Source organism: Lepidothrix coronata, unplaced genomic scaffold (genome assembly GCF_001604755.1).
Source record: "Lepidothrix coronata isolate B3197 unplaced genomic scaffold, Lepidothrix_coronata-1.0 Scaffold19, whole genome shotgun sequence".
NCBI lineage: Eukaryota > Metazoa > Chordata > Aves > Passeriformes > Pipridae > Lepidothrix > Lepidothrix coronata.
The window spans coordinates 366,638-393,701 of NW_016690199.1; the positions used below are offsets into that span (position 1 = coordinate 366,638).

A 27,064-nucleotide genomic window follows, 5' to 3' on the forward strand; every position below is an offset into this window, starting at 1 on the left:
GAGGTGACAAGAGAAAGAAAGAAATAAATAATCTCTTAATTATTTTCTTGTAACCTAGTGCCCCTTGCAAAATAGACTTGTCGACTGTAATTGCAAGGGTACAATGGCAAGAACTTGTATTCTGTGAATATTGATGAAAAGACATTTGAAGCTCATGAAAAATTTATTAGAAAATATGTTGAAGGATGTTTTGGTGGCTGGTTGGCCTCTGGTAACCACGCAGTGTCAAAGGGCAGAGTTTGCTTTGCTGCTGAGTACCCATTGTAGGAGGGAAGATGCCTTTGTCCTGTAGTAAAGGGCAGCTGTTGACACTGATGTTGATGTAGAGACATCCAGGTTTCACTGCTACACTTTTCACTGTTCTACTTTTTTTTTTTTTACACTTGTTTACACTGTTTCAAAAATTGGGTTTTTACACTCTTTTTTACAACTGTTTCAACAAAATGTACCTCTTCAGTATTTTCACTCTTGAAATGTGGGCAAACTAGTGTTGAGGAGCAGATGCTTAGGACCAAGATAATGTTCCTCATCAATCACTGTACATCAGTGTTCACTGGGACAAATCTTCTCTGGCCTTTGAAGATGCTGGAAGTTTGAATCTTCCTGATTGCTGATGTCCTACAATATCCTTGAGTGACAGAGCAGAATCAGATGGACAGAGCAGAACGGGTATGAGCAGATCTGCCTGTTGGGAGGGTTGTATCTGTGGTTTGGTTCCAACCACAGCAGAAAAACAGAAGGGGAAATAAAGTCTTTCACCTTGCTGTGAGCAGAGCAATGGGCTTTTCAGGTGGCTGTGCAGGTGGCTGCTGAAGATTTCTCAAACACTGATGAAGAAATAGATTCCTTACATGGAAATGTTACTTCCTATCAGATACCAAAATACTCAATAAATACTGGAAAATGCACTCACTTTTGTAAGTAGGCATTTGCACATGTTTAAAACTTGCCTGCTCTCCTTGTATGAGTTTTAAGTCTTAAGCTTTTGGTTTTGCAGACTGAATTGTGACTGGTTGAACCTATTAAAGATAACTGAGAAAGGGGTAAAAAACCAAAGCCTGAATGTTTCAAGCAGCAATAGTTGCAAAACAGGGATCATCAACTTATTGCTGGATTTATTTTTAGAGAAATACTCAAGATGTTCAGGAGCCTAAAGGCAATTTGACATCTCATCTTGCTCCTCCTCTTGCACCTGAAGGTGGCATCTGGGCATCCTGCTAGCACAGCATGTCTCATATGCTATTTCTTTCTTGTGTCGTCATTGAAGAGTTTAGAGAGCTGGTGTGTGGATTTAAGTTGTAGGAAGTGCTGACATTCCCGTGCAGCTGCTGTCATTGCTGAACCCTGGGCTGATTGTATGCCAGCATTTTCACATGACAATTCTTCTCTGCCCTAATACTCAAATATTAAAAGTGCTCACCAATTGGGAACTGTAGGCTGGAAATTTGGAGGGCAAATCTCCATTAAAATACAAAAAATTTAGACTGAAGTAATGTGTTTTACTAAGGAGAGGTTGCTACAACCTGAAAGTGTATGTTTGTCATGATATGAAATAGGAAAATGTTATGCCTTTTGGAGATAAAAAAAAAAACCTCAAACATTTGGAATGGGTAACTTGCTTCTAAAAACCAAGGAGCTGGACTTTGAATGGCTTGTTTGGGTTATGGCAGTGCCCAGAGGTTCCACTTGAGATGAGATCAAGACCACAGGGATAAGTGCTGCATTTAGCTATAGTATGGAGATACAGCAGGTGATATATAGGAGAAAGGAAGCTTTATTCTCCTTTTCCTGTTTCTTGCCAGTGGTATAGAGGCTTAGTGATCTGGAACAGTAGCAAAGTTCAAAAATTGAACTCAGGTGTTGATTCTGAAATTCTTGAACCACAAACTCAGCCTCCATCTCAGATTTTCCTTCTGAAGTGAAGATGCTGGGGTGGGGTTGGGGGAGTTTAGCTGATTTATGAGCCAGGCTGAATTGAAATGTCAGTCCTCTTGATGCTGTTTATTATTTGAAAAAGAGGAGGGAAATAGATACAGCGTTTTAGGGATTTTTTTGCTTAAGGTTAGGAATTCCTTCAGCTGTATCTTGCTGAGCCCTTTTTGTTGCTGTTAGGGCAAACGGAATACTTTTGATAACTGTAAAATGATGTGGTGCTCCAGTACTTCTGGAAAGAGAATATTCCTATTCCCATCTGTACACTTTTATTACTTCTGTGGTACCATCTTTGGCTCTTGCCTGACCCCTTTGTTTCTGTTGACACTGCAAAGCATCCAGGGGTGTTCTGGAGTCAGAACAGGGGAAAGAATGAAGCCTGTGCCTGGGAGGAGGCACCTAAGAGCAGGGGTACCCCTTTTGGCTGTACAGCTGGGTTTATAGAACTGAGCTGTATCCTACAACTGGAGCATTTCCTTGCTTTTTCCCCCTGTCCCCATTTATTCCCTGGCTTTGAATTCTTGATGTTTCCTTTGCTGCTCTCAGCTGGTTTGCCAGTCGAGGCCGTTCATGGTTTGGTTTACCTAGAACCCTCCTAATGCACATTTCTACCATGTTAGCTATGGAGAGGATGAAAGAAGGGATATAATCTTTCCCAAACTGAGATGTGAGCTATCCTGATGAGTAACAACAGACTTCATGCTGCTTCCTTCTGTTCCTCTCTAGCAGCCTTACTGGTACAAATGACTTGGCAGTGGTACAAGTGCCCAGGGATCATTTGGCCCTGGTTGCCTGAAAGCCTAGGAAGAGAGAACTGGACTAAAATCTTCCAAGTCCTGCGCTGGTGCGTTCACAAGAACCTCCTTCCCTTCCTCAGGGTCTGACTGAGCGCAGTCACTACGCGGTTGTTTGCTTGTGAAGGATTTATCAACAGCAGTGCAAATTTCTTCGCCGCTCTTGACAAAGCTCTTGGAGGCTTTGAGTGCTGTGTGTTGTGAGTGTTCAGTAGCTCTAAGGCCATGGGCATGAGCCCAGCATCCACTCTGGATGGTGATCACCAAGCAACTTCCCAGTGATAGTGGCTCTCAGTTGGAATTCACTTGACCCTCAACTGAACCAGTGACCTAGAGGTGAAAGGCTCAGGAATTGTATCAAATTACTAATCATCCAAACCATCTGCATCTTTCAAGCTGTAGATTATAGACACTGTTCAATTTCTTGAGATATCTTCTGTGCCATGTGTAGATAATTGGGAATGTTGTGCTAAACTGTGGAACTTGCTGGCCAACCCCCCTTGCTCATGATGACATGAGATATACTCTGTCACCATTGGGAGACATCAAAAGAATGTCAGTTAACCTATTAATCTGGAAGCATCTGTAGATTCCTCCTAATAAAGATAATTGTACATTGGTGCCTTTTAAGTTATCAAGCAATGTGAATTTTTTGTATGTACCTGAAAATTCAAAGAATCTCTGACTAGTCTTTGTGCATTAGATAATTTTATGAAATAGAATGACTTAATTTCGAACTTTGTCTTAATATGTATGTGTTTGGTGTAATTTAATTTTACAGGAATCACTGTGTTCTTAGCTAACTGCTACCTGAAAAGGTCAATGTTATTGAATAACATGATCAGTATCACAAAAGAGGATGCAAGACTCAGATTTTATTCTCCTACAGATGTGTAAACCTAAAGGAGCTCTGCTGGCTTCTCTTGAAGTTTGCAGTGACTTAGCAGATTGTGTCTGTCTTTACCGAGCACGTTTAAGTAAATTCTGTTACTGCAATGTTTATGTCTGGTGCTAGAAGGGATAGAGAACATAAGAGTAGTATTTCTTTGTCATAGTCATGCATGCTGACCTAAATACTTTTGCTTTCTGTCTTTATGTAGTGTTTAACTTGACCAACAATGTGGACTTGGAGAACACCAAAAAGAAAATGGAGCTGTACCAAAAGGATAACAAAGAAGTCATTCAGAAGAATAAGTTAAAACTGGTTAGTTAACTTTTCTCCTCTGCAATTTTTATTCATTAGTTGAAGAATTAAAGGATTTGTGAAGTACTTTCTGTGGTGTCTTAAAAACAAAGCTAAAAGCACTCTGCAGGTTTCTCTTTCTATTTCAGTATTTAGTTTGATAGCTGAAATGTAGTTATGCTTCACTTTGGGAAGAGCTTGAAAGGAGGGAAAGGCAGTAAAGCCTGTGTCTAATACATCACCACTGCATGTGTGCTGGCAGTGTCGTTGGACAATATCCAGGAGAGATGAAGTTCATTCCTATACCAGGACAATCGTTCCTTTCTCATCCGACGGAAAAAAGGAATCCAGACGCAGACATTAGGAAGCTCCCAGGAGAGAGTTATAAAACTGAGGGAAAGCACAGGTCTGGTTTATGCAAAATTCAGAATGAAAGATGTTGAAACAAACATTAGAACTCTTGTTCAAGAGCTGATAACAGTAACGTCAGGAATATTGTATATTATGATCTGTATGCAAAACACATGGTTCGTTGAAGATTCATTCATTAAAATATGGCTCAGATATCTTTTGGCTCTTTAAAATAAACTTGCAAGCATTTATTCCTGTAAGACAAGTTTAATCTGCTAAATATTTTTTCAGTATAAAAATACACACTGTTATCGGTTCTTGAAGCAAAATGTCTGCCCAGAGTGTGACATAACGAGGTTTTGTGTTTATATTACAGTTGCACTAAGGACTTGCTTTCAAATCAGTAGGGGTGAAATCCTCACTCCCCTGAAGTCTGTGGCAAAACTCTGAGTGATTTCTTTAGCTCTAGGATTTCACAGGAGGAGATTGGAATCTGAAAAATGTTTGTTTGAACCTCTTCCTTTTAAAGGCAAGGAAATTTCCCTAGGGGTCCATCTCTGATCTGTTATCCTGTCTCTGACACTGTGCAATATCCTATGCTTCAGAGCTTGAAGAGACCTGCCAAAGCTTTGGCTTCACATCTTATTTTACAATGTAGCTGCAACCTCGGGGGTCACTCTGTTAGCAGTGTGCTTTGCCTGCAGCCCACCTTCCCCTCGTGGAGGTGACTCTCAGACAGCCCGTGCAGGAGCTGTGTGACCCTGTCTAGCAGCACCATAACACCCTGTGCCCACCAAGCCCCCCAGGGCCTCCTGTGTTCTGTACCGTGCAGTCCTGCTGTGCTGGAGGCTGGCTGGTGGCAGCTGGGCAAGCCTGTGTGAATCCAGACTCACTGGAGATCTGGAGACATTTCTCTTTTATTCTTTTTCATCGTTTGAAACATTCAACATTTCTTTTTCGACAATCGAAACATAATAATAGACTTGACACAGCGGCTATTACAAAAACTGCATGATATTGCCCATAAATTTAACCCTCTCCCAAAAGCTGAAGGGTTGCTTTCCCTCTCTAGCTCTTCTTGGCAGGTTTTGGAATGTCCTAGCTCCATACCTGGTAAAAGGTGTCCAAATATTTTTTTCCTAAACCTCTCCTGGCCACTCATTGTCCCTTCATTCTTGGACTGATGTAAATTTTTCTATCCATTGTACTAGCTTGCTTCTGAGGAATATAGATACTTTCTGTCTCTCATGGTGTTTTTCTTACCCTTTGCCTGTTCCAGTTTGAATTTGTGTTTGGTAAGCAGAAGGGACCAGAGTTGAATGCAGTATTGCAGCTGAGATCTTAATGCCTCTTGTAAAGAAACGCCTGTTTTCCACCTCTATTGGCAATACATTGACATGATCCTAAAACTGTGCTCTTGTAGCACTGTCATGAGGAAGGTTCACAGTCAGTAGTTGTCAAGCAGTGCATCCTCCTTGGTTTCTAACTTGCAAATTAATGTCCCCAAATCTGTGGCCTTTTAAATTATTTTGATCTCACTTTTGCTACTTTTGTCTTTGTGAGCTTGTCATTCTTGCAAACCAAAATATTAAGTTACTGAATAAGTCACCTCAGGATTTGAATAACTGTTTGTTCTCCTGTCAGTACAGACCATATTTGTCATCTTTGTAGCCAGTTCCTAATGACTTTGCTACTTTTGTACTAACCTATCTATTAGATGTGTAAGTTTGATGCAGGACCATGCAAGGAAAAACTTTAAGTAGATAGGTTAGGAAGAGAAAAATGTGAAGAACTGTCTAAGTTCTTGTCACTATAAATTGATTTTTATAGAGAGATATTTATGTGCACTAGTTATTTTTAAAAAGTCTTGCACTTGGAATGAACTATAGCTTTCCCAAACATGCCTTCTTCCTTAAATACCTGCAGTTCTCCAGTCACAGGGTAACCTGTTGCTTCCTACTTTGTCACTAGATATTTAATTTCACTTGCTGCTTTGAGTAGTCTTGAATAGTTTTGTCTAAGTTCTGTGATGTGAATGTGCATGTTTTCTTGATTGTCCTTTCCTGAATGTGATGAAACATTATTACACTTTTTATTTACTTCTTCCACTTGTCTTCTTGAGTTTACTCCAGGCTTCACTGTCATCTTTTTCTTCAGATATCAGGACTGTGTTTGGATTATCTTTAGGCTGGACACAACCCTTGCTGCCTATTGAACTCGTCTCTCTTCTGTTTTACTGTTCTGCTTGGTCTTCCTTTCAGAAAGAATTTGATCTGACGTGTTAATTCTTCCATTTTCCTGTGGTGTGGTCTGGTTTAGATTTGTATATCAGTTTACTTATTTCTGACTATAATTTTTCTGGGCTGATTCTTCAGTCTGGGTCTGTCACCACTTCCCTACAAGTTTTCTTCTGTTTCAGTGCAAATCCCAGGCAGTCTTTAAACATAAACGTGGAAGAGCCTTGGAATGTCTTAAAGACATCCCTGAACTCTTCAGTTCTGTTGACTGAACAAACTAAATCCCTTAATTCTCAGAAACAACCTCAGTTTGCAACTTGGGGATTTTCTTGCTTTGGTTTTTTCCTTTCATTCAGTGCAAAGAGAACCCAGTTCCAGATGGTCACTGGTTGGTGACCAGTGTTTTACCAGTGTCACTGCTCATAATGGAAAGGAAGCAGCTCCTGTTGGCTCGGTGGCAGGTGATGAGATCTGTCAGCTCTTGCATCCAGGAGATACTGGGCCTTGCTGGGACCCATTGGCTTGATCTGCCTGGTAAAGGGATGTTTTTCAGCATACTGTGGCCAATATCAGATTGCTGTGCTTTATGAGAGAACTTTATGATTGGAACAAACTTTACTGAGCTCTTGACTGCAATGATCTTTTCCTGAAACTGCTTCCATCAATAAATTGTCCATTTAAGTTTTATAAAATTTTAATTATCTTGGTGTTTTTACTGCATCTCCCTTTGCTTTAGTCTTTTTGGATGGGAAGTTTTGGAAAGTGTTTCCTATATGTTTTTACCTTCTTGCAACAAAACTGATGTTCTTTTGATTCCCTCTTCTTTATAAAATCCTTTTTGTTTTCCCCTGTCACTGAGCCCTCTTCTGGTTTTTAATTTCACTGTGATTTTCAAATACAGATAACTTAATAGTTTACAGGTTAAAAAAGACTTGTCAAGAAACAGATCTGTAACAAAAACTAGTAATTTTTTACTAATAATCTTTTGTTTCGTCTCATGTCACATGGCTGCAATCCAGGTTATAGGAAAAATTCCTAATTTTCTGAGACTGTGACATTTTTTACAGTTCATGCTTAAATGTTTTAACTTGCAGGCTTCTCTATTAATATTCACCTATTTGTAATTTCTTACTTTTCTTCTGCACCACTGATAAGCACAGAGTGTGCTTTGCACAGAAGATGCAGCTGATGGAGGGGACGATCAGGAACAGTATTGTGGGATTATATTTTTGATCACTCTATTTATATCACTTGGGTTGTAAGATGTGTGGGAATAAAGAAGGGTTCCTTTTAGGGTGAAGATATAAGGAAATGCCGTTGTCATTCTCTAACTTTTAAAGAGTTGGATCCAGACTGCAGAGAGCAGCAAGTTAAAAATCTTAACTCCACACTGGACAATAAGAGGAGGTAGAATAATCAGCCGTAATCATCTTAAAATTCTACCTAAAATTTTACTTTAAAAGGTAGAATTTGGCTGCCTTCCTCTTGCGTGGCCTGCCCTGGGTCCTTTGGCAGGCAGTGGAGCTCTGGACTTGCCGTGAGCCCATTTCTGATTTCCCTTTCAGACACGGGAGCAGGAAGAGCTGGAGGAGGCTCTGGAGGTAGAGCGACAGGAAAGCGAACAAAGGAGACTGTTCATACAGAAGGAAGAACAGCTACAGCAGATGATAAAAAGGAAGAATAAACAGGCACTCCTGGATGATCTTGTGAGTAACAAAACCAGGGGCTTTGAACGCTCAGTAGCAGTACATTGACATTCATCTCTATCATGTGTTAATTCCCCACCATTTACCAACTGCCCCTGTTTCTCTGTCTTGCATGTTTTGTGTTATTCCTTTCAACGTTGCAAACAACTCTGGTTTTGTTAAGCTAAGGGCTGGATGAACAGTGCATCTGGGATTTGTAAGCTCAGTTGGACTCTCCCACTGTTGACTTGTTAAGCAGTTCTGAATACTGGTTGATAGTCTGGTGTGTTGAAGCAAAATGGTCATTAGGAGCTACTTTATGAGCTCAGCCATAAAGAGATGGAGATGGAGAGCAGGGGGCAGTAACCTCAGGAGTTATTTGAGCATTGGTCAGCCCTTTATGGGTCAGGGCACCTAAATGATAAGTGGTCTCTTCGTATTCAAAAACTACTAAAAGGAAAAGATTCTTGCCTTGAGTGTGTCGTGTTCTCTTACTCCAGCTTCTCATGTATGAGTTGCTCCTTTTGAAGTGAACGAAGCTTGAGTTCATTTGAGGGGTGTACAGACAAATGGAGAAAAACTCAAGCTACTCCTGGAAACTCTGTTAGTACTCTGTAATACTAAACTCTGTTAATACTACCGATTCTGCATCTAAAATGCAATGAAGTGTGGCCACAGAGAAGCTCGATAAATGTGTTATTTAAGCAGTATTTTCAGTGCAAGTATGTGTGCACACATAGAGAATCATGTCCTCTAACGCTTGTGAGGACAGTCTCTGTGTGTAGTAACACATTTCCTTGAAGGAATGCAGAAAAAAGAAGTATGTATTCATGCACACACGTGTTCAGCTATTCAGTGTGGTTTAAAGCTGTTTGGTATGTTTAAATCAGATAAATCAGAATTTCTGTCTTGTTTCAATGCATCTCACACTAATAAAGTGTTAATTCCTGCTTTGTATTCTCAGTTTATACTGAAGATACAGATGCTTTTCTACTTTTCCTGAAAAAGCAGAGTTCCTCTCTGAGCCAGTGCAGAAGGCACTGACATGAGGAGAGAGGATAGAAGTGTAATTTAGAAGTTTTAGGGCCTCTTGAAGAGTTGCCTTTTTCCAAGCCAGGGGTTCTGGCAACCTGTCATTGGTTTTCCTGAAAGGAGCTGGTGTTTCATTTTTGGTAGACAAAACCAGAGATGAGCAGAAAGGTTTTTGAAAATTCCCAAAGTCTGTAACTTTGCATCTAGCAATCTATTTTCACTTTAAAGGTAAATGGGCTTACAGTTCACACAATTAGGAATAGTGGATCAATTAATAAAAACTCCACTATGAATTTGAATTTAATTTCTCAGAATATGGTTCTGAACTGGTTTCTGACTTACTTAAATCCTGTTCTAAAAGACACTCTTAACTAACTAGAGACCAGTGGTGATGTGTGTTTGGTTATTTTATTATTATTTTCTTTAACACAGTAGTAGGTTTTACTGGAAACCTTCACCAGATGGCTTTCAGAAAGAATGGTTATAAATAATCCTTAAAACATGACTAAAATAGGTAGTTTTAACTGTGATTGCATATGTATTGCTATTAAAACATATCTTAATATTCTAAAAACAACATAAAGGTGATTTTTAAAGGCTGAGAAAGGAAACTGAGCAGTTTCAACTTGTGTGTCTGTTTCTGAAGGGGCACTGTCAACTTAAATTTGAGCCAAAACTTGTTTTGTAATACTAAAGCTTTATAAAACCAGCACTGAAGTGTTTGTATAATGACTTATAAAGTCTCTGGAAAACCAGTGGTTGTTAAACAAATAAACATTTCCTATGGTCTCTGAAGTCCCTCTAATGCTGTGCTGCCAATCTGAAAATGAAGCTGATCATGAGTAAAACTTAATTAAGAAATGCAGCAAAAGCCAAGCATGAGCATTAATAGTGTAAAGAATCAGGTGTAAAAAAATAATCTTGTATCTAAGGTCGCTGGTTCTTTGCTAAACCAACAAAGATTAATTTCTGGCTACAGAGATACCAGTGGCAAAAGCACTGACTCAGCAGGATTGTGAGTGCAGAGGAAGGTGGGAAGTTGACATTTCACCCGTTGATTTTGAATCTTCTCTTTTGGATAGATCACCTGGTGTGGGCAACCTACAGCCCAGATCTCCTGGGTCTTGGGAATTTTTTTCCAGGATTGTCCTTGCCACTGGACAGCAAGAGAAAATTTAAGACAAATTTTTTGTGTGTGGTGCAGGTTGAGATATTGGGTCTTTCCTCTTCCTCCTTTGGTGCTAAAATCCTAAGAAGCTGTGAATCTCATAGAATCATGGAAGTGCTTGTATTGGAAGGGTCCTTAAAGACCATCTCGTTCCAACCCCCCCTGCCATGGGCAGGGAACATTCCACTATCCCAGATTGCTCAGAGCTCCCTCCAACCTGACCTTGAACACTTTCAGGGATGAGGCATCCACAGCTTCTGTGGGCAACCTGTGCCAGTGTTTTACCATCCTCACAGTAAAGAATTTATTCCAATATCTAATCTAAACCTACTTTCTCTCAGTTTAAAGCCATTTTCCCTGTCTTGTCACTCTGGGCCCTTGTAAATAGTCTTCATCTTTCTTGTGGGCTCCCTTCAGGTACTGTGAGGCTGCAATTAGGTCACCACAAAGCCTTCTCTTTTCCAGGCTGAACTATCCCCATTCTCTCAACCTTTTCTCGTAGGAGAGATGCTCCTTCCCTCTAATCATCTTGGTGGTCCAAGTCATTATATGTGTTATTTGTGGTGGTTTTGTATGGAGTAAAGGTCTCAGTTGTTTGCAAAAGTGCTTGAGAATGCTGTGCCATTTTCAAAGAGCCTGTAATTTAGGTAGTCCAGAGGCAGGGAAAAAGGCACAGAAATGTTTGGTATTTAAAGTGTTGAGCAGCAGGCTCTGGTTTTTGACCAGCCTGGGGAGTGCAGCAGCTCTTGCAGAAAGGACTGGACCTGGGGCCAAGGCTCCATGAACCCATCCTTGGTTGGGAACAGGGAGGGGAAAGCTGGTGTCACTTGGTGGAGAGGTGACCAAGGCATTGTGGAGGCTCGAGTTTTGCAGGCCACTGGAAGAGCAGTTTGGTCCTGTACTTGTCTTGCTCTCCAGTACTAAATTAGATGCTATAGAATCTTCACTTTAAGTGACGTCTTTTACAATAAAACCTCTCACTTTAAAAGCACAGCACTTTGTCGTAATTTAGACTTGTAATCTCAAATGCATTTTATATGTTATTGGAAGATTGAAGGCATTTTCTTTATTTGCTGTATAAACTCTCTCACATATATACAGAGGATTCTCCATCTGCTCTTAGATGTCTTGTGTGTTGTGGGACTTGCACTCTCTTCTTCAAGAGGACACTTCCCAGCCACGAGCAAAATGAGATTGCAGCACATGGCAGAGAGGCAGGTTTTCCCTGGGCTGTGGCATAGCTTGGAGCCAAGCAAAGAGCAAGGTGCCTTAAAGACATCATATCCACACTTTTACCAGAACCTTGTGGGTTTTGAGAGTGATCTTTCAGCCATTGTTGCCTGCAACCAGCAGTTTGTTTTCCCATACAGAAAATTGCTGCTGTGGGTAAACGCTCAGAGCATTGGAACTTTCACGTGTGTTAATAGTTAACAGAAGGGCTCTGTGTGCACTCAGAAGGACAAACAATCAGGATGTGGTGCCTTGCTGGCACGGTGTGGGTTTCCCACAGTTGTGTAATCTGGTTACTGGGCATTGTGAGAACTCTTGAGAAGTTGGTGCGAAATTGGCTTCCTTGAGTTATTTTGTTAGAAATGCAGTGAGTGTTTGAGGAATATGAGGGGACAAAATGAACCAGAGATCTCTTCCCACTCTTCCCTTCTCCCCTAACATGTTAGATCTAATGATTAAAAGAATTCAGCATCCTTAACCTCTGGCAGCATATGCTGCTGTGTGGTGTTTAGAGATGTACAACTCTTGGAAGAAGCAGACTGTAAACTGTTGCATTTGTGGTCCAGGTTTTCTTCAAGTTCTGTAGAAATTAGATGTCTCTTACTGTCACTTACTGCAGTTTAGGTTTTTAGCATCTTCCCTCTCCTCCTCCCAGTTAATCACAGAAATGTGAGTAGGATCATGTGTGTTAGTTGTTCTATTTGTAATTCTGAGCAGATTTTGCCATGTGAGGTTTTTCTACTTTTAACTTGCAATCTGCTTGTTAGATAAAGGGAGTGTAACAAAAAATAGAGAGGAAAAAGGACTGGTAAGTGATGTGAAAAGTCAGTGTATAATGTGACTGTTCTTCGTGATCACTTCTGAAGATTTTTCTTGGGTACCATGAAAACAGCAAAGCATGTCATGGCATTAAAAACATCCAACTTCTTGCCTTGAACTAAGTAAAAAAATCACAGTCCAGTTAATGAAGTTTTGTGAGTAACAAATATGGTTTTATAGTTCAGTGTTTACTTGGTTTTTGAAACAGAAGTGTATGTGGTGTTTGAGGGCCTTAGGAATAAAACACTGCACTAGAGCAGTTCAGGAAGAATCCATCTGAACTTCTTCCCTGCTCTCAACTTTATGGCAGTTCTAGCCAGGAATTCTCAAGGATTTCTCTGTGTGTGTGGATAGTTGCATTAGCCTCTTAGAAAATTACTTAGCCAATAATTTCCTGACCCTCTCAGGAATGCAGTTACATATATGTATGTTAATAATCATTTTGTCCTGAGAGTTTAAGTAGTTCATTTGCTTAACTATTCATTTTACTACTTTATATATATATATATTTTTTTTAAAAAAAATTGGCTGGCTTCCCTAAAAATAAGTTGCTGGAGGAGAAAATAAATATGCTGTTGGTTGCACTTACAATAGTGCCATTGTGCAGAGCAGAGCAAGGATCATTTCCAAACGGCCTCAGGTGAAATCTAATGGGAAACAATTTCAAACTGGTCTGAGTTCATTGGTAGAAAGAATGTGTCTTAGATAAACATCTGATCCAAGTTATACTACTTGGTATTATTCCTTCTCTGATTAAGTTCTAATTCTTTTTTTTTATTTTAATAAATATAGTTGCATTGGCCACTTGGAATAAGGAGCCTGTTATATTGTCTTTAATGTGGATTCTATAAAAATGGTTGTTTGCAGGTTGCTCTGATTTATGGGGTTGCTGCAGCTTTTTCTTATTACTGAAAATGATCTTTTTCTGCGAACTGTTTCTTAAAGGATTCTTGGCATTACGCTGCTCTCCTGGTGATGGCCTTGCAGACACAGCTTGCAGTTTTGAAGAATATGTAGTGTTGATTAATATTTGTTTTGCTTTAGCATTCAAATTTGTTCCTCGTATGTTTACAGGAGAGCTCTGATCTCCCTGCTTCACTGCTTTTAGCTCAGCATAAGGACAGATCTACTCAGCTAGAAATGCAACTGGAAAAACCCAAACCTGTCAAACCAGTCACGTTTTCCACTGGCATCAAAATGGTAAGACTTGCTTGTTTCTTCTTTTAACGCCTTTCAAACGGCCAAGGGTTTCCTCATAAGAAATTCAGAGGTTATTTAAACCTGAGTTGCATATTATGTTAAATAAATACCCTATTCTCTTCCAATTAAATAAGTAATTAGGAATTAATCGAAGAATTTCATTGTTCCACTAGTTGGAATACTGAGACGACCCACTCATCACAAATATATGAAACATTTTCATTGCATAGTTGTCAAAAAACAAGCTATACCTCCCTCCCTGCAAAATCGTGGTGTCTTTGAATTATTTTTCTTGTTTCTGTGCCAATTCTGGAAGTTGAAATTTTGGAAGTTCAAGAATAGGCTTCACTCTTTTCAGATTTACTCAAGCACTGGAGCAATCTGTGAGTATGAAAGTGACAATCTAGATAATTATGCCAAGGTTAAGGACATGATTTTCACTGTTATTTGGCTCTAGGAAGCAACAAGTACTTTTGCAAATGTGTCACTGCTCCGGTGGCAGCTGAAGCGCTGTCAGCATTCCCGTTCTGTACCACAACTTGGTACATTTACACACAGCCTCTGTGTGTAAATGTAAAGTTGGAGGTGGGAGCATGACTTACTGATCTTCCCTGCACCTTACTGGTCTTCTGTTTTGTATTCTTTTAAATCCCTGCATATTTTAGACTTTGTATTTTAGAACTGATAATGGTAAACGATGTCTTAAAAATAACCAACACTCTCCACCCTTCTCAATACCCAAGGCAGCAAAGCAAAAACCTTTGCATCAAATTAGTTTCCTATCAGCAGTCAATTTATTTTTGCCAGGAATATTTATACTGTGTTCATTATCTGCCAAAGTGTTCGCAGTGTAGAAGCATTTGCAGCTCATTTTTCCAAAAGTGGTGCCAGCTTTTGCAAAGCTGTGTGGATTGTTTTCTTGTTTTCCTGTTCTATAAATTGATCTTCTTCCAATTTCTTTTAAAGTCTAAGAATCTGGGGGAGATTGATATGGTTTGTGAGATATTTTCTGTTTGTGTAGGAAAGCCAGTGGATAGAAAATGCTTGTTGTTCTGTTTAAAAATACTCCAATTGAGTGCCTGTACTTCTTCTTGCTGTGGCCTTTCTCCTGGGAAAAGGAAGATAACCTTATGTTACATGATGAGGACAGTGGAAGTATTTTCTAATGCATTTATAAATTAATATTAAATGCTGTATATGGTAGTGGACATTTTGAGGTCTGCAGCCCTAAGTACACTTCATCTGGGAACGGTTAAAGACTTGGATGAAGAGATCTCTAGCAGCACGACATTTAAATCTTAGCATTTGGAATAATAGAGGATACATCAGATAAGTAATTGTTACTATACCAATGTTCAGAAAATGTGAATAGATAACTAATTTAATTTGTTCAATCCCAGAAAACAAAAAAATGCCTCACCCTGATTGAGCTTAGTCCTAAATTAAAAACGAACAATTTAACTGTATTTATTTCTACTAATGTTTTTAACAATAAAGTTAAGGATGGGAGTATTTGAAGTTGGTGACTACTATTTATGGAAAACGGATTGCATCAAACAAAAGTTTTATACTGATAAAATTAGAGGTTTTGTTGAGAAAGGTGAATGTGTGCATATTTTCTGTACAGGAGGCTTGATTTAGGTATTACATCACACTAATTTTTAGAAGTATATAGAGATTATATTGCACAATAATAACAATATTGAGATTCTGGACAATAAATGTATTAAGTGGCTTAATTGTAATTTTTAAAGTAGTTGGTTCCCCAGCATGAGAATGTTCTGTGGGTGTTCTGCTAGGACACAGCTCAGTGCTTGGAAGCAGATGTTGAATTGCTGTGGATGATATGCAAATTGGCAGTTTAAGGGGCTGCTTTGACAAGCTGGTCTCATTTGAGTGAATGTGTTCTAATATGGCTAAATACAAACTTATAAATAGGAGGGTAAATAACAGGCATTGTGAAGAGGATTTGGAAGTTTAGCTAAGCAAGTAAAGCAGTTTGACCCTTCATCACAGCATGTGCTGGGTGGACCTTGGGTATGTGAATAACCCAGCAATAAATAGGAAAGGACTTGTCCTTCTGAATGCAGTGTTGGGAAGAGCCACGAATTGGAGAGTTCTGCTGACTGCATTTTGAGTGCAAAAATCAGAACACAAAATGGACAAAAGTCCATTCAAAGGCAGAAAGATCTGCTTTCTACTGTGATCTGCCTCTGGTTTGGAAGAAGGTTAAGTTATGACTCAATTTACAGTAAGTACCTCCTTCACACAGAACATGCCAAATGTGAGCAGTGCAGCCATAAATGCAGCGAGATTCAGTAACCTCAGTTAAACAAACTGGATCTAAATAGGAGCTGAAGGAACGAGTAAGAGCTAAAGTTCACAATGCTCCACCGGTTAATTGGCCTCACTCTTAAAGCTGAGTCTGGAATGCAGTGAAATCTCTGATTCTTGATGTTTTCAGATTAGGATTGGGGTGTGTCTTGGAAAATTATTGTAGTCAAACGCAAGTTACTGGGTGCAGAGCAGAGTTAGTTTTGTAACAAGCAATACTGCACGTGATTTGGTGGGGTTGATGATCCCTGATGGTGTATTCTGGTGACAGGGTAAGGTGAATCCACACCTGGATACTCACCTTATTGATAAGTGTATTTTCCAAACTGAGTGTTTTTCTAAGAACCCGAGATGCTCAGTTCATTAGTTTTGTGTAGGTGTACACGTGGAGTAGGTGGAGCTTTTTTTGTGCTCTTTATAGTTGCTTTGGCTTTGCTCCTCTCTAAGCCATTGGGGTTCACACTGCCTGTATTGGTAGGGGCAGCTCTAGGGGAGTACTGGGAATTTCTAAAGAAATATAGTTCTAATTAATCATAGAATCATAAAATCTACTGGATTGGAAAAGACCTCTGAGATCATCAAGTCCAACCCTTGATCCGACACCGCCGTGGTTACCAGACCATGGCACTGATGCCACATCCAGTCTCATCTTAAAAACATCCAGGGACGGTGAATCCACCACCTCCCTGGGCAGCCCATTCCAATGTCTGATTGCTCTCTCTGTAAAAAATTTCTTCCTAATATCCAACCTAAACCTCTTCTGGCAGAGCTTAGTGCTCTGTTTGGCTCAACAGTTCTGCTCATTCGATATATTTCTGGGAAAAGCCTTGTGTCACTGTCAGAGTTTCGGCAACGCACATTTAATGAATCACTGTGTACGTTCTTCTCCTGTGCTTTTAGTTTTTCCTTGTAGTTTGGTCACTGACCTTTTCTGGTGGGTGTTTTCCTTAATTTTGTTTCAAAAGAAAGGAATCCAGATAGAGCTAGCTGAGATGCTGGCTAATCCAAAGCTGGTGTTTACACAAAGGCTATAAAAGTGTGCCAGTTGTGGCAATCCACGGGTTTGTTTTTTTTTCCAGCTTGAACATGAGTGTTTTTCCTGGGAAGGCCTTGATCAGAGATGCTCTTCTGCCTGGCTGCTAATTGGACATGTTTCTCAGTGTCTGAATTAGGAGGCATGTCCATTCTAGTCTCCGGGGCAATGCTCAAGGAAGTTGGCTCATTTAAGGTGTCATATTAGTGCTGTGAGTTCCTCTGCTTGCAGGGGGAGGAGGGAATGTCTTTCACTTGTAAGCTAAGCAAGAGCATCCCCTATAGCACGAGACAGACAATTAGTTCATGTGGACAGGGTCTCCTTCACTTTTCCTTTTGTTAAATTCCTTCTTTTTTTCTCCTTTCAAGTGGAAGCAGGGTTTGTCTCTCTAGTCTGCTGTTTAGCTTTTTCAGTAAATTTTATCTTCTGTGCACCAAGTTTACCTTCCAAATCGATCAGTTTGATTTACCTCTGTGAGTGGGGGGATGGAGGTGCTTTGGAGCTTTCTCCTTATCATGATCATCATATTAAGAAATACACTTTAAGCATATCTGAATATTTAAACCAGTCTTATTTAATCTCAAGTCTGTGTAAAGCCACAAAAGTAGCAATCATTGCAGTAGTGCTAAAAATGCTATTTCCTGTCAATTCTGGTACTTCAGATTTTAGTAGCTGTCAAAAAGAGCAAAGGTTGTTAGGAATGAATGATGTTTCTAGGGCTTATCAGGGGGTGCAAAACAAATCTAAGTCTGGCAAGAGAATCGTTCCTCTGTTTCTTGGTGAATGGAGTGACCATTTCTGGTTGGGAGGTAGCTTTAATGTGAAGCTCATTTTGAGGTGTAAAAGAAGTGCTCATATGTATTGCACACAAAATGGCAGTTTGCAAGTGCAACAGGAATTAATTTTGTTACAGGAATTCAGTTTTCTTCTTATGTCTCTGGCATTTTCAGGACTGTAGGAACCTTTTGGTGCTTGTAGATCTGTGCTTTACGTTGCCGTTGTGGTTAAAAACGCATAGGAGTGTGGACGTATTTAACTCCTCTTTAATTCACTGGTGTGGGAACATGGAACCTTTTGAGTCTGTGGCCCAACCAGTTCCATATTTGTAAAAAATGAGTGCCTTAGGCTTATGCTCTCTCCAGCATGTTTCAGGCTGTCCCTTTTCTGTTCCTTCCAGTTGTATAATGTTCCTGTTCTCCCTTCCCCCAGCCTCCCAGGACACTTCGCCTCTAGTGATGGTATTTTTGAAGTAATCTCACGTAGTTAAAAACCCAATTACCTCTAACTGGATTGCCAAAACACTCAAGAAAACAACATAGGTGTCCTCTTGCCTGCTACCACTTGGGAGAGTTTACCTTTTTGCATTTTGTCCCTGAATGCCTCAGAATTAATGTAACGCATCATTGACCTTTCATTTTCTGCCGTCGTTTTTGTTTTATTACTTAATAGCAGTGGGAATATTTATTAATAGAAATATTAGTGAAGAGTGCTGTACATGCTTCGTCATTACCAAGATGGTCTCTGCCCCTCTGAATCTGCAGTGTGAATAGATGTGTCAGGGAGGGAGGGGAACCAGATGCCCGGAGGGGATGTTCTCGCCCAGGATTAAACGGCAGAGCAGCGGAGGAAGAAGGAATAGGATCCAGCCCTACTGAATTCCTAACCTCGCGGCTCTTCCGCTGAGCCGGGCTCCATCTCCTGTCAACAGCACCCCTGAATGGCAGCGAATTAAGAGTGAAATATCTGCTCCAGCTACTGCTTCCCTTGCCCAAATCACAGCAACGATGTTAAATATAACTTTGTGGGTCTGAACGTTGCCCGGATTTATTCCAGTTCTTGTAGTTTTGGCTTATTAGCAGCTGAATGCTGGGGAGAGCAGTGTGCAGTCTAGGGCAGCCAGAGCTTGCAGGAGGGAGCAGTCACAGAATCAGTATTTCAGAGGAATGGATTTGTGTCAGACACAGGATGTCTAGGACACCTCAGGAATGCGTGTTACCACTAAGCTGCACATAACAAGTGTCAGGGAATAGATTTCATGCAGCGTTACACTTGCAGTATTATTCTGATGGGAAATAATATTCTTATTTTATGTTATGTGGAGCTATTTCTTTTAAAACATTGACCTCATCAGCTCAGGTCAAATTAACTGTTCTTTATTATTGCCTTCTCCTGCAATATTGCTTCCTGTGCAAACAACTCCTGAGCGGCTGCTCCTGTTTTTCAGTCTGTTTCTTTTATAGCTCATGGAGCAATTATCCAAAATCCTGTTCCAAATGCAAAAAAAGTCTGTCAAAATATCTTTTTAATCAGTTGTGCTCCTTCAAAGTTGCTTAGACATATGCCAGGTACTCTGAGGTAAGTGAGGTGCGTGTCACACTGTGGTTTAGACTACAACTTTTCTGCAGCTCCCACGGGGGCTTTGCCACCCTGTCTGTGTGTCTAGGGACTGTTTCAGCCTTTCAGCCTTGCTTTGCTAACTCTTGCTGCTCTGGTTTGGTTGGTTGGTTTGTCGGTTTTCGTGTAGTGTGTTTTGGTGTGTGGGTTGTGGTGGTTTGTTTCCTTTTTTTTTTTTAAGTGCTTTTAGTTTTTGCCTCAAGTTAAAAAAATAAATCAGTCAATCAAACCCTCCTTCACTGTTAGCTCAGCTGGTCTGTCTTCAGGCTGGAACTCTTCAGATGGAATTGATTTCTTTGAGATCTATGCCATTTTGAGTTTAATTGGTGTTTTGTTTTTAATCTTCATTTGGCTCACACTGCACACATTTCTCTTTTACAGCTGGGTGGAATATTTTCCTTTTCACAGCTCTTGGTAGTTTAGAATCACAGCAAAATCACAACACTTACTTTCAAGAGGAACTAGTGTGTTTGGGTGTATTGATCCTTTCAGAATAGATGTATTTGTTTAGAGAGCATGCATGTAAAGGTAAAATTTCCAGTGGCACTGACCATTAGGTGGATCTGTACCACGAGGCTGCTGCGTTGCCCTCGCAGTCTTGGTGCCTGTGTGTGGTGGCTGTGTCCCAGCTCAGTGCTCTGACACTCTGGGCTGGCTGTCAGTGCCATGAAGCTGAGTCCCTTTGCAGAGGAAAGCCAGATGTCCCAGGCAGAGGGCAGTTACAGTGTGTTCCAGCAGGTCTCTGTATGAAGGTGCTCAGGGAACGAGCATTCCTGCCAGGCAGCTTCCCTGGAGTGGAGATTGTTGGGGTTGTGCATTCTTGCCCTGTGACAAGTGGGATTCTGCAGTTGCTAAGCACCATTTCCTGATTCCTAATAAAAGTATATACTGTGTATTGCTTTAGCTTTGGATTTTTGTCATCAATAACAATGCCTTGTTTTAACAATGAGCGCTGCATTGATCTGCTGAGAAGGATACTATTTCTGAAAAGAAAAAAGGAAAAAGAAACTCTGGCTGCTGGATCTCCACTGTCTTTGACAATACGTGGGTACAGAATTCAAACATATGAACTGAGGGACACCAAAAATGCTGGATGATATTATTCAGGTTAGGACTAACACGCTGGATTTAAAAAATGATCCACAGCTCTGTGATCCACATACTGCTCACTTAAATCTCATAGGTTTATATATACAATATGATTGCAACTTCCGTTGGAGAATCATTAGCAATACTAAATATGTTTGTCATACTAAGTCCCTAGCCCTCTGTTTAAAGAAAGATGTTTTGTTAAGAGTCAAGCACATACATGCAGAGCTGTGCTTTAAGTTTTTGAACTCTGGTTTTGAAGTGTATGCCAGATAAACTTTATTTAAGTGATCTGTCATCGGAACGCTTCCTTTGCACTCCAGCCCACGGACTGAAATCCAAAACATTAATTGGGTTCTGGCCTTACTAAATAATTACTGTTATATCAAAGTATGTAAACATTCATCACATTATGTTGACTTAATGAATTTTTTTTTCCTAATGTAGGTAAGAAGTATTTCTGGAGAAAAAAGGACGAAAGTAAATGATAGTGTTTGTTATTCCCCTCACCTCATTTACACAGTGATGGCCTTGGAAAAGGAGGCTGGATTTTGAAAATGCAGTTCTATGTCTCCTCATATCTCTCTGCAGGATTTCTGTTTGGAATGCCTTAGGAAAGATGCCATAGCAGAAATTAAGCTGTTTGGTGGACAGACATAATCAGAACTTCTTGACCTGATTCTGTTTTATGGTTGTGCTCTGTTAAAATAAATATTTGTTCATTTGCTTTAAGGCTCCTTTACGTGGCTAAAGCAGCACATGTTTATATACACATATTAGTATAAATACAAATCAGGCCCATAAGTTTGCACAGCTGTAATGATTGGAATTTAGTAAATGAAATAGTGCCAACAGTGTTAATTGTACAGGAGTGAACAGCACAACTGATGTACTTGTTAGGGTGGCTGTAGCCAGCAGTGGAGCAGGTCTAAGCTTTAGCTGTTAATTTTTTGGAATTGAACTGTTCTGGGGGTTTGGGGTTTTTTGAGTTTTTTTTGGTTGTTTGTTTGGGTTTTAAAGTGTTCTGTTTGGTTTATGGAGTTGCCCAAAAGCTTACTTGCTTGCCCAGCTCTTTACCATCTGTTGGCAGAGGTACATCTCTGTTCACGCAGCGTGTTTTGGTCCCATGAAAAGGCTTGTAGGGAGAAGGCTGCTGGAGGGGTTCAGCCAGGTTGTCAGCTGCTTCCTTGCTTGTGTGGGAGCAGGCACTGGGATAGAGCATCAGGAACTGGGCTTCAGGCCCTAGTGTAGGACGCCCAAATTCCATCCCAAGCAACAGCCAGACCTGCCACTAGCTACAATAGCACAAAGACACTTTTTAGAGTGTTCTAAGGAAAATGCCATTTAAATCAGCCTGAGATTCTCCTATTTCTGAGTCTTATAGCTCTGAATATACCATTGCTTGAGTAGGTGTTACTATGAGCAGTAAGGAGAGATCTGACTGAAAGAAAGAAGGTGGCTGAGAGGAGAGTCCAACAAAACAGCTGGCAGGGAAATAAAGAATAATAAAAAATTTCTCAATCATTGTTTGTTTTGGAAAGATCATGCTTTAAGCACATGGAAATACTTTACACATTTGAGAAGTGCTGACTTCCTACATGCCTTGTGAAGGAACAGCAAATCATTCATATAATGTAAACACATTTATAGATTGTTCCAATATAACTTTTTTCAGTGCTGCTGTTCTTTTTAACAAGATACAATTCAGTGCATACATGCTCTTTTGATGCTATACTTTGGCCAAGAGTTGCAAACATCATAGATGTTAAATCTTAAGAGTTCGTGCTAAATGAGCGGTGCAAAGTTATTGAACCACACTTTTGATGCAAAAAGTTGTTAAATGGCGCTGCTCGAAGCACTGTTTAAAAGTAAACATTCCAGAAAGAAGTGCTGGGGTGAAACAGAAAAGAAATAACTTGTCCAAAAGTGTGAGTATAAGGAGTCTCCTTGTGTCTTGGTAGAGATGGTATTAAAAAATGGGAGCGGAAAGTTCCTCTGCGAGTGTGGAATTTTAAGTCACGGAAGCAAAATGAACAAAGTGAGAAGCATTGGTGCCAAAATTACAATGGATACTTGTGGAATTGTATAATCATAGTTCTGGGAGGGCGTCTTGAGAGGTCGTGGGGTCCTTCCCCCCGCTGTGAGGCAGAGCCAGGGGTACTTCATGCCAGGTACTGGTCTAACCTGTTCTTAAAGACCTCCAGAGATATGGAGGCTTTGCATCCTCCCAGGCAGCCTCTGGTAGCACTTACTGCCCTTGCTTTTACATTTTGGGGGAAATTCAGTAACTGTGTGTTTCCTTGACCTGATGCAAGTTCATTTTCTGCCTAGGTAGGTGCCAAGAGCAGGTTGTTCTTTGCTTTTTTGTAGGAGGTTATTATGTACTTGAAGATGACTATCTGAAGATGACTCTTTAAAGAGGACTTCACATAACTAAATATTTTAGAATTTAGATATTAAAAAAAGTAGTTCAGATGCCTTAATTGTCATTTAACAATAAAAACATTAATTTCTTCTGCAAATGGTTGGTAGACTGTCTCCACTCTACAGACTAGATGTGAAATGACATTCATCAGCTGATGACTTTTTAGAGAGGAAAATTCTTTTAAAGAGAGCATTAAGAACATTTAAAGAATTGTTCTAAGTTCAATGAAGGATTTGAATCCATTTAGGGAAGCTAAAGTAGTAAATCTGTATATGTGCATAGAAAAGTGTGTGACCTTTTTGCCATGATTCTTTTATTCCTACCATTTGCCTGCATTTGTGAGAACATTACATGTTTTCTTCTAATCCTTTCTTCTGTTGCTGCTGATCAAAGCAGTTCTGTGTCATTCCTTCATCTTCTCCGTTGTTTACCTGGAGAAGTGCTGGTGACCTGGAATGGCAGAGCTGGGATAACATCTTCACAGATTCCTCTGAGTCAGTGGCCGGTTGGGCTGTGTCTGTTTGTCTTGCTTTGAGAGCAAGACAGGCATGTGTGTGCAGACTTATCTCACAGACTGGTTTTATTCCTGGTTATTCCATTTCTCGATGAACAGAGTCTGTTTTCCAGCGTGGAGGACGTTGTTCTCACAGCACAGATGAAAGATCTCCCAAGTGCCTGTGTTGTGTTCCATGCTTATTCTCAGGGCCACCTTCAGACAAATTTTGGGTAAGCACAGCCTACATCTGGCTTTTCTGAAATTCTTGCCAGACTTCAAGGGTCATGCAAGGAGAGCCAAGAGAAGGACAAAGGGATGGTCATAGCAGGAGGTGGAAGAACGTGGCAGGGAAATCAGTACCAAGTGCTGGCAGCAGCAGCAGTGGTGCCATGGTAGAGCATGGGATCAGGGCTGGGGGGATGGGGAAGCACGGGGCAGCTGATCAGAGGGATGGAGGGAACATGGGGAGACATGGTGCCATCACTCTGAGTGGGGAGACTTAGGACAGGTGGGAGTGCGTGGGATGAGAGTCTAGGGAGAAGGGCTGAGGGATTTCTGCATGAGATTGGGAATTATAGGGGAGCTCTAGGACAGAAGGATTTGGTTCTGGTACTCATCTGTCTGGCTCAGTTCCTCTGTAAGAAGTCTGGTCTTTGAGGACTGCAGGGGTTTCAAATGTGCCATCTCCACACCTGGTTAACCAAGTGTTCTGGTTGTAGGCAGGGGTGTAGGATTCAGGGCTTGTGTTTCCCCACAGCATCTTCTGTTTTGTGTTAATCTCTGTTCCAAGGTACATCAGCCTTACTAGTATATTAGTTTCCTACAAAGAAAAAATCATCAGTGTGTAGGTTGAGGCTGTGCTGCATGTGCATGTACCACATTTCTGCACCTCAACTCCTGCCTAAGTGAACACAAATAAATGAATGTTTGCTACAGGGTCTCAGTGGAGTTGACTTTTGAGCTTTAAAACAGCACATTTGTGAATTAAAAATACATTTAACAATGAAGCTGTATTTCAAATGAGCTGTTGTGGCCCCTAGTTTTAAATAGTCATTATTACCATCCAAGGTGCACCCATATCGTGCTAGGGTACTTGCAGCAAAAGATATTTGGATCAAAGAGACAACGTTCTGTACCAAGGAGACTTCAAAAGTGGTTTTCCTTAAAAATGTTTGTTCAGGTGCAGAGGGTGGGAGAAAGGAATCTTGTTTTAGGCAGTCGGCATTGTACATCAAAAAGTAAATGTCCCCGTATATACCTAGTGTGAACTCAGAGTGTCAGTCAAGGTGTCTCTGGAAAGGAATATTGACAGCATTGGCTAATAATGAAAGAGAAATTATCCTTGTGAAGAAGCACCTTGGTCTTTGAAAGTTGGGCTTATCTTTGTTCCTCTTAAATGTTTTGGGTTTGTTGAGGCTTTTATTTTAAAGGAGAAAAACCCCAATAAGAGCATATATTAAAGTGGACAATCGACTAGTTTAGTTTGTTGTTTTGCTGCATCTGAAAATAGTTGCTACACCGGTAACTCTTGTATTTTGGGGAAGTGTGAGGCTCAGGCGTAGTTTGTGAGATGTGTTATAGTTCAGTGGTACATGTGGCAGAGCAGTAAAATCCTCTGCCTCTTGCCAAGTCGATAATGGCATGGTAATAGGTTGTGTTTTATGCAGACTTCTTTTCTAGAATATGAAGTACTAAAGAATATTGTAACTACAGAGAAACCTGCTTTGACTCACTTAGACAAATGTGTGCAGCGGTATGGGCAGGAAATGGAAGGACAGAGAGCACATGTGGAACCATCTATCTAAATTAGCTGGATGGGGGCCAGGAGACTGGAACTTGCAACATTTGCCGTGATTCATAGAAAACAAAACGATGATTTTGTGTAAGAATAATGGTTCTTGTGTTATTCTGGGCCAGTGAGGTAGATCCTGCAGGAGACAGATGTACCTCTCGAGGTGGTGCGTGTGGAACGGGAAGATGGTGGAAAGGTAAGTTTGGAGGGAGGAACAAGTTAAAAGTGAGGGCTGTGCAGAGGAGGAAAGCAGCATGTATTTTTAAGTCTGAGGTCCATTCTCCTGTTTCATCTCTTGAAAGAGAGGCAGAAATAAATAGAGCATTGCTCTCTTCTCCAAAGCATAGAGAGAGAATCGCAGAAACACGATTGTCTGCAAGACAGTTGGAGGCAGTGCTCCAGGAACCAGGAGCTGCTGGGCTGGGCTGCGTAGATGTGCTGACAGATCCAAAGGGGATCCGTGTAGGCACCTGATCCTCGCCATCCTTAAGCACTCCCTGGCACCAGGAGTTGGGGCTGCCTGTGCTTGGGTACCTGTGGACACGTGTACATGACTAGCATAAAAAAAAAAAAGCCACATACATCACATATATCCCAGACTGTATGTAAAGATGGCCAGCTTGTAATGCTTCCCTGTGACAGACCTTTTGGGTTCAGGCAAGCAACGTTTGAATAATCAGTTAGTAAATATTTGAAGAATTTTCTGCCTTTCCAGAAGGGTGGCACTGTCCTGGCCGTGCCTGCATGCTGAGGATTCCCCATCATCCTTGTTTGCAAGAAAACATGATAAGGGTTTCCTTTTCTTGGGGGGGGAGAGGAAGAGGGCTTGGCTTGAGAGCTGATGGGAGGATGCAGAGGGGATTGCAATGGGAGCTTCAACCTTCCTTTGTCTTCACCTATTCAGTGTCACTTAGGCACCTTAATCTGCCCCTTCATGGGATGATGCCACATTGAATTCCCATGGTAATTTAGGTAGAATCTGAAGCCTAGTTAGCGATAGGCCAAAAATTTCTCTCATATCAGGCACTTCTAAAATCTGTTTGGAACATGGGGTAAAAAGCCCAAAACAGTACAGTCCCCTTAAGGTGCAGTTTACACTAAAGCTTGATTTTGCATCAGTTCATTTTCTTTTGTAGTGTTATGTACAGCATTTGCTTTGTGCTACTTTTCAACCTATTTTGTGTCTGGTCAGTTAAGTGAATTTGAAATACAAAAATTAAACAGATGTGTCACTTTTAAAGTAATACTTTTAAAGAAATTAAAATACTTTAAATAATATTAATACTTTAATATTTAAATCTAAATAATAAATAAATACTTTAATATTTAAATTTAAATAATTTTAATACTTTAAATAAATTACTTTTAAAGTAATACTTCTAAAGAAAGTAATACTATTTAAAGAAATGCTCTTGAAGGGTGTTGTACCCATTTAGCCATTAGTTGCTTTTAGGCTTTGTGTAACCAACTTAAGCTGTAGCTGAGTTGCCAGGTATAACTTTGGCATTAAGTCTCTCTATCACCTGATTGAAAAACCTTTGGATTTTTTTTTTAAAAAGGACCCTGAATAAAATATTGGTGGTATCAGGGTTATTCTGTTTGTCATGAAGACCGAAGTATAAGTGTAGGTGCTCTTTAATTCTTATTTAGTGTATTTATGAAGAAGCAAACTATGTAGCAACTGCAGCTTTTCAAAGTGTTGAATTGCTTCTGTAGAAGCCTCCCTTTAGAACTGGGGATACTTTATCTTTGTTGTTAAGTACAGCATTGTATGACCATGCTGGTTCACCTTTTATTATCTTTAGTCCATCTCTGCTCTGTCTCACTGGTAGCCTCAGGCTAAGAAATGAAGGAGTGGGCTGTGCTGGAG

The 27,064-nt window shown here is 40.4% G+C and overlaps 1 protein-coding gene across 1 annotated transcript in view; it reads left to right on the forward strand.

Moving 5' to 3' along the window:
• Nucleotides 1–27,064, forward strand: part of MNAT1 (MNAT1, CDK activating kinase assembly factor) — a 101,275-nt gene that overhangs the window by 22,733 nt on the left and 51,478 nt on the right. Inside the window, exons 5-7 of the mRNA XM_017807415.1 lie at nt 3,827–3,930; nt 8,063–8,203; nt 13,506–13,631. Of these exons, the coding sequence (XP_017662904.1) occupies nt 3,827–3,930; nt 8,063–8,203; nt 13,506–13,631 (371 nt within the window). The remainder of the gene's footprint in view (nt 1–3,826; nt 3,931–8,062; nt 8,204–13,505; nt 13,632–27,064) is intronic.